Here is a 10,467-nt window from a genome sequence, read left to right as displayed (position 1 = left end):
TGGTGGCTCAGCTGGTTAGTAAAGAGGGACAACTACTTACTTACAACGACTTTATTGCACTATATAATTTTCCAATCAGTGTTCCAGATATCAAGCGGAAGACAGTCTGGATGGTCCCCCATAAATATTTGATTGTAAATAAGGTGAAAGAAGTCTCTTTTAAAATTCGACATACATGTTATCCAGCCAGTCACTACATGGTCAAATTCAAAAGGGACATAAATACTAATTGTACTTTCTGTGGGGATCATCCAGAAACGGTGACACATCTTTTTTGGTACTGTTCTTTTACACAGAGATTCTGGAAGGAATTTAGCAGCTTTGTTATTGTCCATATTTTAAGGGAGTTTTCTTTACGATGGGAAAATGTTTTATTCTGTTTCTTTAAGTTCCCCAAGAAGTATGAGAAATGTTTTTTATGATAAATTTCTTAATACTTTTAGCTAAATTTTTTATCCATAAATGTAAGTTTACTAACAAAACACCATATTTCTGTCATTATTTTAAGGATGTGCACATGCACATACAATCAATATCAGACTGCACCAACAAAAAGGCTCTCACAACAATATATGTATGTGAATTTTTGCGTGTATTCTTATAATTGTTACCTTTTTCTTTCACCCTTGGCTTTTTGTGTTCATGTTCTGTTGTATACTTCATCTGTTCGTATGTTGTATACTCATTGTTTGTTAAATAAAGTTTTAAAAAAAAGACACGCTTTGTTTAGACCCCCAAAATCCTTTCCACGCCCACCCCCGTGACATCACGCTCCAAAGCCCTGTTACGTCACAGAACGTGGTGATGTCATAGTGACAGTCCTTTCATCCTTTGATGTTCAAGTCTATAAATAGAGGACAGCTGTCAAAGGGAATTCATTAAGCTATCGTTTTGTTGGAGTGATACAGCACATAAAAAAGCAGAAATGAGTTCGAAAGCTAACAAAGACAGAAATGTTAATTTCTCGAAAACAATGGTTAAAAAAAGTGAAAAAGAAAAAGAAACATATGCCAGACAGTTCGAGCAAAGACTGCAGCCAATGATCGACGAGGTTGAAAAGCTCAAAACTGAGCTTGACTACTTCAAAAACCTGCATACAGTCAATAAGAAACGGATCGAGGATCTAACAAAAGAAAACAATGAACTTTTGCAGAATAATAAGCTGCTGGGTTCGGTCTTGGATGACAGGACAAACATCGCAGACAGGTTGGACTCGATAAAAGATGACCACGAAGCTCTGGTAAAGTTCCGCGCAGAGACGGAGAAAACTCTGGCTGAGCTTAAAGAAAAACACGAGGACGAAGTCCAAGTCCTGCAAGGACTGCTGGAAACAGAGAAAGAAAAGGTGGCACGTCAGCAATTTCACAACAGCCAAGTTGTTGAATTATTATTGAAACGCCACAAAGAGGAAAAAAATCAGATGCAGCAGTTTTACCAGGAAAATACTAAAAAACTGGAAAACAAAGCAAATGCTGCAGACAGGAAGTTAGAAGAGGTGATCAACATGTATGACTCCAAAATAGAAAAGCTGCAGACGGCAGTAAAAAATAGTAGAGGTGTGACCGTCAATGCGGTTAAGGAACGCGAGGAAGAACGTCAATCCTCGCAGTGTTGGATTGACGGTGTTTTGTGGCATAATACAAAGCTACAAGACGAAAATGAATTTATGGTTAAAAACATGAAAGAATTAACAGAGGAGAAAGGTCAAATGGGCAAAGTGATAGACGACCAAAAGGCCCAGAATATGGCGATCAAGCAGAAATGCCAGAGTAATATTAGAGCTCTGGCCTTGGAAAAGAAAATGAAGGCTATGCTTGAAGACGAAGTTGATTCTTTGAAAAAGAAAATTGAAGACGTCAAAAAGGCCCTAAGCACAGAGCAGGAAAACCACAGAAAGACAGCAGTGGACCGGCACAAAGTAAAAGCGGCACACAATCAGGCACTGGCTGAAAAGGTGGCGCTGGAAGAGAAACTGCGCTCCACAAAAAAGCAACGGGAAAGATTTATATCCAAAGTGAATTGGCTGGAGAAGAAAGAGCGCTACTTCCAAGAGGAATTGTGCCAGTGCGTTTTGTCCTTTGAAAAGGCATTTCCACATGAAGGTCACTTGAGAGGAAAAGAAAAGGTGGAATTTAGGGATATGTTCCACTACTTGAAAAAGAAATACGTAGACGGAGTGGAAGGCACCCCCTTTGTTGGAACAACGGAGTTTCTTGAAAAACAGCTGAACTGTCTACGTATCAGATGCAAGGATCTAGATGCAGCTTTACTAGCTAAAACACGGGAGCTGGAATCATTTAAAAAGCAGTACAATGACATGGTAAAGTCTTCCGAGTACGCTTTATTCCGACAAAGAGAGGAGCTCATTGGACCAGTGAACCAGATTATCCAAAAGGCTGCCAATGAAGAAAAAGAGATAGGTCATCTAAAATCTAGAGTGAAAGACGCTCAACTCCAGCTTAAATTAGAAAAACAGAAAGGACAAAAGCTGGCATCGTTGGACCATAGAAGCATGATGGGGAGATGTTCTGAGGAGACTCCGTCTCAGATTAATCCTCGTCCACTTCCAGGGAAAACTACATTTATTCAGGTACGTCCAAGACACCCTGGCAGAAGTGCAGGTATGGCTTCCCCAGTGAATCCTCCTGTAGAGTCTCCATCAACACCACCTTTCCTCAATTCTGATGATGGATTACCACCAGTTGATTGTTAAAAATTAACTGCTAAAATAGGCCATTAGAAGTATACTTCATCTTGTCTCCCTATATCATGGGTGGGCATTCTCAGTCCACGAGGGCCGGTGTCCCTGCAGGTTTTAGATCTCACCTTGGCTCAACACACCTGAATCACATGATTAGTTCGTTACCAGGCCTCTGGAGAACTTCAGGACATGTTGAGGAGCTAATTTAGCCGTTTAAATCAGCTGTGTTGGTTCGAGGACACATCTAAAACCTGCAGGGACACCGGCCCTCGTGGACTGAGATTGCCCACCCACCCCCAACCGGTCGCAGCAGATGGCCGCCCCTTCTTGAGCCTGGTTCTGCCGGAGGTTTCTTCCTAAAGGGAGTTTTTCCTCCCCACTGTCGCCCAGTGCTTGCTCAAAGGGGATCATTGGATTGTTGGGGTTTTCTGGCTTTTACTGTAGTGTTTTTACCTTACAGTATAAAGCAGCTTGAGGAGACTGTTGTTTTGCCATGATGCAATATAGTATTAAATATGACTACATTTTAAAAACATCTATTATAGCATCAAAGTAAAACAAAAAAACTAAATGAAATGAATCAAAATGTCTAATCTGGCAAAACAAGAAAAGAAAAAAGGTTTCACCTTTAAATAAAAAATCCAAATCACAACACATTTAACAAGTCTTTATTCCCACGTACCGGAAGAATCTCTGGATGGAAATCTGAGCAGGACTGAGATCTAAATTAATAATAAGTCAAAGTAGCAACATACAACCTTCAGAAATTTTCACTGCTCTAAATTTAACTGCCATCAAGTATCTGTTATTTCTGTGATTTGATTGACAAGGCCGCATGTTAGAATATAGAATACACACTGAAAAACCACCAGTTTGCCGAGACGATTCAGAATTCTGACCGCTTTACTTTTAATTAGTATTTAAATTCCTTAAGTTATCATGTTTTTAGTCTGCACTAAAAGAAATTCAGAGTGAAAATTTGTTTTGAGAGTTTCTTGAATTTTGTAAAAATGATTAAAAATCTAAAACTGAAATATTTCTTTTTTAAAACTATTCAAGTAACCATTGAAGGTTTATTAGAATGTTTGCTTTAAGGAAGGGTGTAGAATGTCCTCAGTCCGATTGGTCCTCATTCCCAATACAAATTCCAGCAACTATATCCTGAAATTGTGTTTGTACACCTTGTCAGAGAGCTGGTCAATATTTAGCCGTGTCTTGATAACAATTTCTGTGGAAACGTGGGTTTATTATCTAAAGGTGAGGTAAAACATTATTCCAGTGCAAGGTATTTGTATCAGTGCGGATTAAATGTGATTTCAAATTCAGAAATTAATTTCCAAAAACATTAAATATGGTGTAACAGAAAAGTGTAATTTGTGCAGAGAACAGAAAAGCTAACGTAAAACCGAATCTCTCCAAGCACCTGCAAAGAAGGTGCTCAGGATCTCTTGTTCCAATAAACAAGTGAAGCAGAGCAAGCTCAAACATGCACGAGGAAGGCAATGATTGCTCTTTAGAATATAACCATATCGTGGTGATAAATATATGGATGCCGAAAACAAGGTGCGGAAAGCTGCATCTGGTCAGATGGAAAAACACAAATGTGGAGGAGTTGGACGGATTTGTACAAAATCAAATGGCTGCTAATCAACGGATGCAAGGTTATCGATGGTTACACCTTCATGCAGTAAAGAAGATGCTTGTTGTTTCACATATAAGAGCTGATCACTTTGTTTCAGCTACTTATCTAAACAAGACATTTTGTAGACAGTACAGCAAATGTGGCAGTCTGTCTTGAAACAACAACGGTAATATCCACAATTCAACTTTGATCTCAATTTTTTTTTTCTTAATGTGGCTCTAATACGTCATCATGATACTCAGAAAGTGATTTAAATACTGGCCTCCCTTATTACCACCATTATTCACTTTTCCCTCAGCGCTGGAGTTGTTACTTCATTATTGAAAACTGCATCCGTTATTCCAATTCTTAATAATTTCCCATAATTTCAATAACTTTCTACAGATATCTAACCTCCCTTTATTTTCTAAAGTTATTGAGAATGTTGTCGCCTCTTAGCTTCACACACGTCAATAACAATAATCTCTATGAACAATTCTAGTCTGGTTTTCGCCCACTTCACAGCACAGAAAATATTAAAAACGACCAATCACCTCCTGATGGCAGGTGACTCCAGTGTCCTCATCATCCTCACCCTTCTCTGATTGCAGCCTTTGATTTACCACACTATCCTTCTGAAAAGACTTTGGCATTAGTCATATCCTCCTAGCCTGGTTCACCTCATATCTCTCAGATTGCACTCATTTCATTCAACTTAAATTTCACTTTTTAGGTTCATTTTCTGTTTCTGCTGGTGTGCCACAGGGTTCAGTATTAGGGCCTTTTCTATTAATTTTTTACATGCTTCCACTTGGTTACATACTCAGAAATGTAATATTAAGTTTCACTGTCATGCTGATGACACTCAGCTGTATATTTCTTCCTTCTAGCCGCTCTGCACCGCGGCACTGGAATTCCCTTCCTCCTGATATCAGGAAAACTGGCTCTCTCTTCTCATTCAAGTCAAAACTCATCTGTTCAAACTGGCTAACTCTCTTTAAACATTGATTCCAATCAATGACACCGTTTATACTGTAATACAAACCTATCTGAAAATGTGAGGAAAGAAGTCACCAAACTGCTGACTCATATTTGTGTTTGTGCAGCAGCTTTATTAAGACAAAGTATGAAACTAATGTACAGAGCAGCATCACCTCATCACGTTAAATATGAAGGCCACTGGCTATGAATGTCTCAGTGAGTTTGAGCTGGCGATGAACAGATGAATGAGTGCTGAGTTTCTGCAGAGCAGCTCGTGGAGATCCAGCTTCTCGGGTTTTGAACCAGCACGCAGTTGGAGTCGTTCTCGGGCTCACCAGGGCTCACTGGCGCCCCCCTCAGTCTGGAGGAAGACAGTGAGCGACTGTCAGCCCACGATGAGCGTCCTGGACCTCCAGACAGACCTGAGGAGCAGACAGAGGAGCCGTCAGTCTGGAAGCAAAGCCTGACACGCACCAGGCCTCAGGATACAACATTTCATCCACTGGAGCTCCAAATCAGAGTCACTGAAACAAAAACCTTTCATCGTCATCAGAATCAGCCCGAAAACTCATGAATAAAGAAAATCTGCTCAGGTTTGCCAGCTTAAGTTTCCAAAGAGTTCAAAGCATCAAAAGATGGCAGATTCAAGAGTGATCCAGAGGGCCACACCGACACCACAAAGCTTCCTTTGTGTTCAGGTGTGTGAGAACAAACTCGGCACCTGTGTGAAAATGATCCTGCAGTTTGCCTGCAGCACAGCCTCCTGCCAGGTAACAATGACAGCTTGATCGCTCTGAGAACAGAGTTTAAAAAAAGACAATGGCTTTGCTTTCTTTGCCACATATTCAAAGTGATGCCCCAAACTCTAAATTTCTGAAAACAGAACTTTGCTCGTTTATTCCTCCTACGTCAGCATCACCTTTGATTCTCTCTGAACCTGCAGGTCCAGCGAGGTGTTACTAAGAGCCCAAAGTGAAAATCTGTGAGGGACCAGATTCAGCCTGCGTACAGTTTCACATATCTGTGCTACATCCTAAAAACACAGTGAAATAAAATCTGTTTCCCAGTCAAACTGCAGAGGCCTGCTGGGGTTTGTTCAGACTTTCAGTTCTTTAAATGTGGATAAAAGTCAACATGACCCAAAAGCCAAGAAACATCAGGAAACAGCTAAATTAACTATTAATTAACTTGATTAATTACTGGTTATCATTATTGAGGAAACACCCACCGATCCAAAATGGCTTCTTCCCTGCAAACCTCCACAGCCAGCTCACATCTCTCCTGGAGTGCACGTCGGTCAGGCTGCTGTTAAACCTGCCAGAGGAGAGGAGAGCAAAGGTCAAAGGTCACATCAGAGAGCAGGTTCTTCACTGATTAATATTTCTGTCCTGCTCATACGTGCAGCACAGAGGTGCATGACCTCAGGCTGGCTCAGCATCGTTGCCTTAATTAAATGAAGCACAGTTTTCAAATGCTCATGAAGTTAAAATAAAAATCAAACAGTCACTGCGATGGTTCAAAATCTTTTTCTTGCTTTGCAGCTGCAGGCTGTTCGCCACGCACAGCTGGAAGAAACTCTGTGAGGACCTCCTTTAAACCGTCAGATGTGTTACAGCGAGACTCATGGTCATGTTTTAAACATGTCAAGGATATCAGTGATGATTCTGACTTGTGTCACATCTCAGCTGAGTGACCAAATCTGAAACCAAAGATCAATCAGCAAACTGGAAACAGAACAGAAACAGAGTCAGAGGAGAAAGCGGCTTCTTTACAGCAGCGAGCAGGTTCTGTCGGCGCTGGCCCAGCTCGCCACGGACGGGCTGAGGATGTAACATCGTCTCCTGTGGTGCGTCCAGCCATCAGGACATGAGCTGCTCACAGACTTCCCCACCTGAACACACACAGATAGCCAGAGGTCAAAGGTTACTCCGGTGTGTGTGTGTGTGTGTGTGTGTGTGTGTGTGTGTGTGCAGGTGTGTGTGTGTGCCTTGTGCTGGCGGAGCTCGGGTTGGTGTTTCTGAGCTTGATGAGCCATCTGAGGAGAATCTCCAACTTGGAGTTCCTGCAGGGGACGACCGTGAGCTGACCAGCTCCAGATTTTTGTTGTGTGTGTTTTTTTGTGTGTGTTGTCACGTATAAAATCGTTGCACTCTGTCTCGGTGTCTGCCCGGCCGGCTCCGCAAGGCTACATATGTTTATTGTGTTGCTGCTTTCTTCCACTCGTCATTCTGCCTGGGCGGAGCTCAGGCCCACGCACCTGTCTGCAATTACGCTGCAACGTGTCCTGTCTGTATGGAGACTGAGAGCTGCCAGAGTAATAATGTAGATACAGGCCTCTTTCTCCTTCTGCTGCTGTTCATGCTTTTATTCCATTGATGTTGCTATCATTTGTAAATATATTTATTTGCTCTTATTTTATCAATTTACTGTCGTTCATGTATTTAATCTTCTTTGTATTTAAATATGATTTTTTTTAAGTAATGCCGCGAGATGGACAGTTAAATAAAGGTTTCATTGAATTAAAAAAAAGATTTAAAGATGACTGGTGGCGGAAGCAGAGCACAGACTGTCTGTGAGAATCTATCGCCATCGTGTGGTGCAGAGATATATTGCCATTGAATTTAGACAACGAAAGCTTGGCTCACAGAGCAGCTGCAACACGAACAAAAAACATTAAATAGCAACATGATATATTATATTATATTATATTATATTATATTATATTATATTATATTATATTATATTATATTTATAGCTGTCGAAATTAACGCGTTAATTGCGATAATTAAATTTTGGAATTAATTACGTTAGAATATTTAACTATTTAGCGCAACACGCAGATAAGTCGCTCCCATAATTCCACTTGATTTGTTTACCGCGCCACTGAAAATGGAGAAGCAGGAAGCGGATGGCCTTCTGGATGGGGAATTTAAATACAAGAAGAACATAGATGGGACAATAAACAAACGCGTTGTAATTTGCACTCACTGTAGTAAAGAGTTTCAATTTCACCGTTCAAATTCGACCTTAAAATACCACCTTAATGCCAAACACGCGTTTGTCGGGGCAGCAGCTTCACCCGGCCTGCGTCAGACCACTCTTAGTGAACGCAGGCCACTCGGTAAGTCTTCTTTGGACAAACTGACCGACAATATAGCCAAATGGATAGCAAAGGACTGCAGACCGCTAAGCATTGTGGAGGACAAGGGCTTTGCGGATGTTTTAAAGGTTGCATCTCAGGACGCGTCCTACAAGCCCCCAGCGAGAAGCACAATAACAATTCGAATCCACGAACTGTATGAAACGGAGAAAAAGAAAAAAGAAGAGGCTTTAGTTCACACAGAATGCGTGGCTCTGACAGGAGACCACTGGACATCATTGAGTAATGACAATTACCTGGGAGTTACTGCGCATTTAATCACTGAAGCCTGGGGTCTGACATCCTTTGCGCTGACTATAATGAAAACGGAAGAGCGGCACTTTGCGGAGGCTTGTGCAGAGCAGTTCCAGACTGTTGCTCGCAGGTGGAGAATTGAGGAGAAGGTGACAACAGTAGGCACGGACAGTGCGCGCAATATGATCGCCGCGGCTCGCATCATGCCATTCAATCACATGCCGTGTACCGCGCACATTCTACAGAGATGCATCACAGTGAGTCTCGCAGACAGTGGCTTTGTCACTGCGCTGGCCAAATGCCGCAAAATTGTTGGCCATTTTAAGCACAGCCCAGCAAACACAGCAGAGCTGAACGCAGAGCAGGTGTCACTGGGGCGCAAGCAGGAGCCGTTGGCCCAGGACGTGCCTACGCGCTGGAACTCCACGCTGGAGATGGTGAAGCGCTTGATCCGCAACCAAACTGCAGTAACCGCGACTCTGGATAAACAAAAGCATAAACTTGTCCTCCTGACGCCTCCAGAGTGGGACAAACTCCAGAGACTGGAGACACTTCTAGAGCCCTGCAGGTGAGCCTGTCATTGTGACCATAATTGTAGGTTTAGATTAAATGTATCAAACATACATCTTAAATCAGTTTTGTTATTATGAAAATGTCTTATTTAAAAAATAAATGAAATCAAATATTTTATTAATATTACCTAGTATTGAAAAGCTTTTTTTAATTTGCTGTCTTATCTCTCTCTCTCTGTGTGTGTGTGTGTGTGTGTGTGTGTGTGTGTGTGTGTGTGTGTGTGTGTGTGTGTGTGTGTGTGTGTGTATTCCACTGCAGATATGTGACTGAACTGCTGGGAGGAGCCTACGTCTCCTGCTCTGTAGTTCTACCAGCCTTCTGCCACCTGCGCCGTATCATGGAAGTAACTGATGAGGACCCTGCATATGTGGTGAGGTTTAAAGAGAAGTTTAAGGAAGACCTTGCTTCCCGCCAGGAACATACCAACTATGCATGGCTCCAGATCGCAACTGCACTGGACCCACGTTTTAAAGACCTACGCAGTGTGCCCAAGACTGACAGAGAAGCAGTGTGGACCACACTGGCAGGCATGCTGCATGAAGACTCTCCTAGAAGATCACACACTGCAGAAGAAGGTCCAGCCAAGAAGAGGCTGAGCCTGCTGCAGATGGACTCTGACTCTGAGTCAGAGGAGGAGGTACAGCAGGACAGAGCCATACAGCGCTACAGAGCAGAGCCCTGCACTGCCTTAGAGGACTGTCCCTTACAGTGGTGGGCAGCTCATGCAGGAGCCCACAGCCAGCTGGCCCGCCTTGCTCGCAGATACCTGGCCACTCCTACCTCCACATTTTGCCTGTTGAATTAGGCCTATGTTCTGTGAACTTGAAGATGTATATGGATAAAACAATGTGCTAGATTTAAACGGGTGGAAAACATTCAGTAAAAATCCCTCACAATTATTTGAAGCCCTGTTCTGCTTGTACTGCTTGTACTCACAATTAATAATAAATAAAACAAACAAGTGTGTTAAAAACCACTATCTGTCCCGATTTTTACACATATATACACACATATATACACATATATTTCGAGTTGCGATTAATAAATTTTTAGGCTGTGATTAATTCGCTTCCAGCACAACACCCAGCCTACGTCAGACCACGCTGAGTGAACGCAGGCCACTCAGCGTGGTCTTAGCATTAAATAACACTAACAAGTGTGTAAAAATCCGCTATCTGTCCGTATGTTTGCACACAT

General features: G+C 42.1%; 3 protein-coding genes across 3 annotated transcripts in view; 2 read left to right on the top strand and 1 right to left on the bottom strand.

The window, feature by feature from the left end:
* Positions 1-768: 768 nt before the first annotated feature.
* LOC113016375 (kinesin-related protein 4-like) lies at positions 769-2,832 on the top strand. The gene has a single exon (XM_026159162.1). It carries the CDS (start codon positions 926-928, stop codon positions 2,711-2,713), a length of 1,788 nt encoding a protein of 595 aa, XP_026014947.1. The 5' UTR covers positions 769-925; the 3' UTR covers positions 2,714-2,832.
* Positions 2,833-5,411: 2,579 nt separating this feature from the next.
* frem1b (Fras1 related extracellular matrix 1b) overlaps positions 5,412-10,467 on the bottom strand; it is a 55,307-nt gene continuing 50,251 nt past the window's right edge. The window contains exons 33-35 of the mRNA XM_026158361.1: positions 7,076-7,194; positions 6,532-6,617; positions 5,412-5,725 (exon numbers count right to left, since the gene is read on the bottom strand). Of these exons, the coding sequence (XP_026014146.1) occupies positions 5,517-5,725; positions 6,532-6,617; positions 7,076-7,194 (414 nt within the window). The 3' untranslated portion in view covers positions 5,412-5,516. The remainder of the gene's footprint in view (positions 5,726-6,531; positions 6,618-7,075; positions 7,195-10,467) is intronic.
* LOC113015965 (zinc finger BED domain-containing protein 1-like) lies at positions 8,042-10,243 on the top strand. The gene is made up of 2 exons (XM_026158360.1): positions 8,042-9,265; positions 9,529-10,243. Exons 1-2 carry the CDS (start codon positions 8,193-8,195, stop codon positions 10,073-10,075), a joined length of 1,620 nt encoding a protein of 539 aa, XP_026014145.1. The 5' UTR covers positions 8,042-8,192; the 3' UTR covers positions 10,076-10,243.

This window comes from Astatotilapia calliptera, chromosome 23, assembly GCF_900246225.1.
Source record: "Astatotilapia calliptera chromosome 23, fAstCal1.2, whole genome shotgun sequence".
NCBI lineage: Eukaryota > Metazoa > Chordata > Actinopteri > Cichliformes > Cichlidae > Astatotilapia > Astatotilapia calliptera.
The sequence above is the reverse complement of the archived record's forward strand: the minus strand, read 5'-3'. Positions and strand labels throughout refer to the sequence as shown.

Excerpts from the sequence above, each read along its gene's own strand:
- LOC113015965 (XM_026158360.1), top strand. The coding sequence starts at position 8,193 with ATGGAGAAGCAGGAAGCGGATGGCCTTCTGGATGGGGAATTTAAATAC. Across the intron at positions 9,266-9,528 it reads ACACTTCTAGAGCCCTGCAG|ATATGTGACTGAACTGCTGG; the intron begins GTGAGCCTGTCA and ends ATTCCACTGCAG.
- LOC113016375 (XM_026159162.1), top strand. The coding sequence starts at position 926 with ATGAGTTCGAAAGCTAACAAAGACAGAAATGTTAATTTCTCGAAAACA.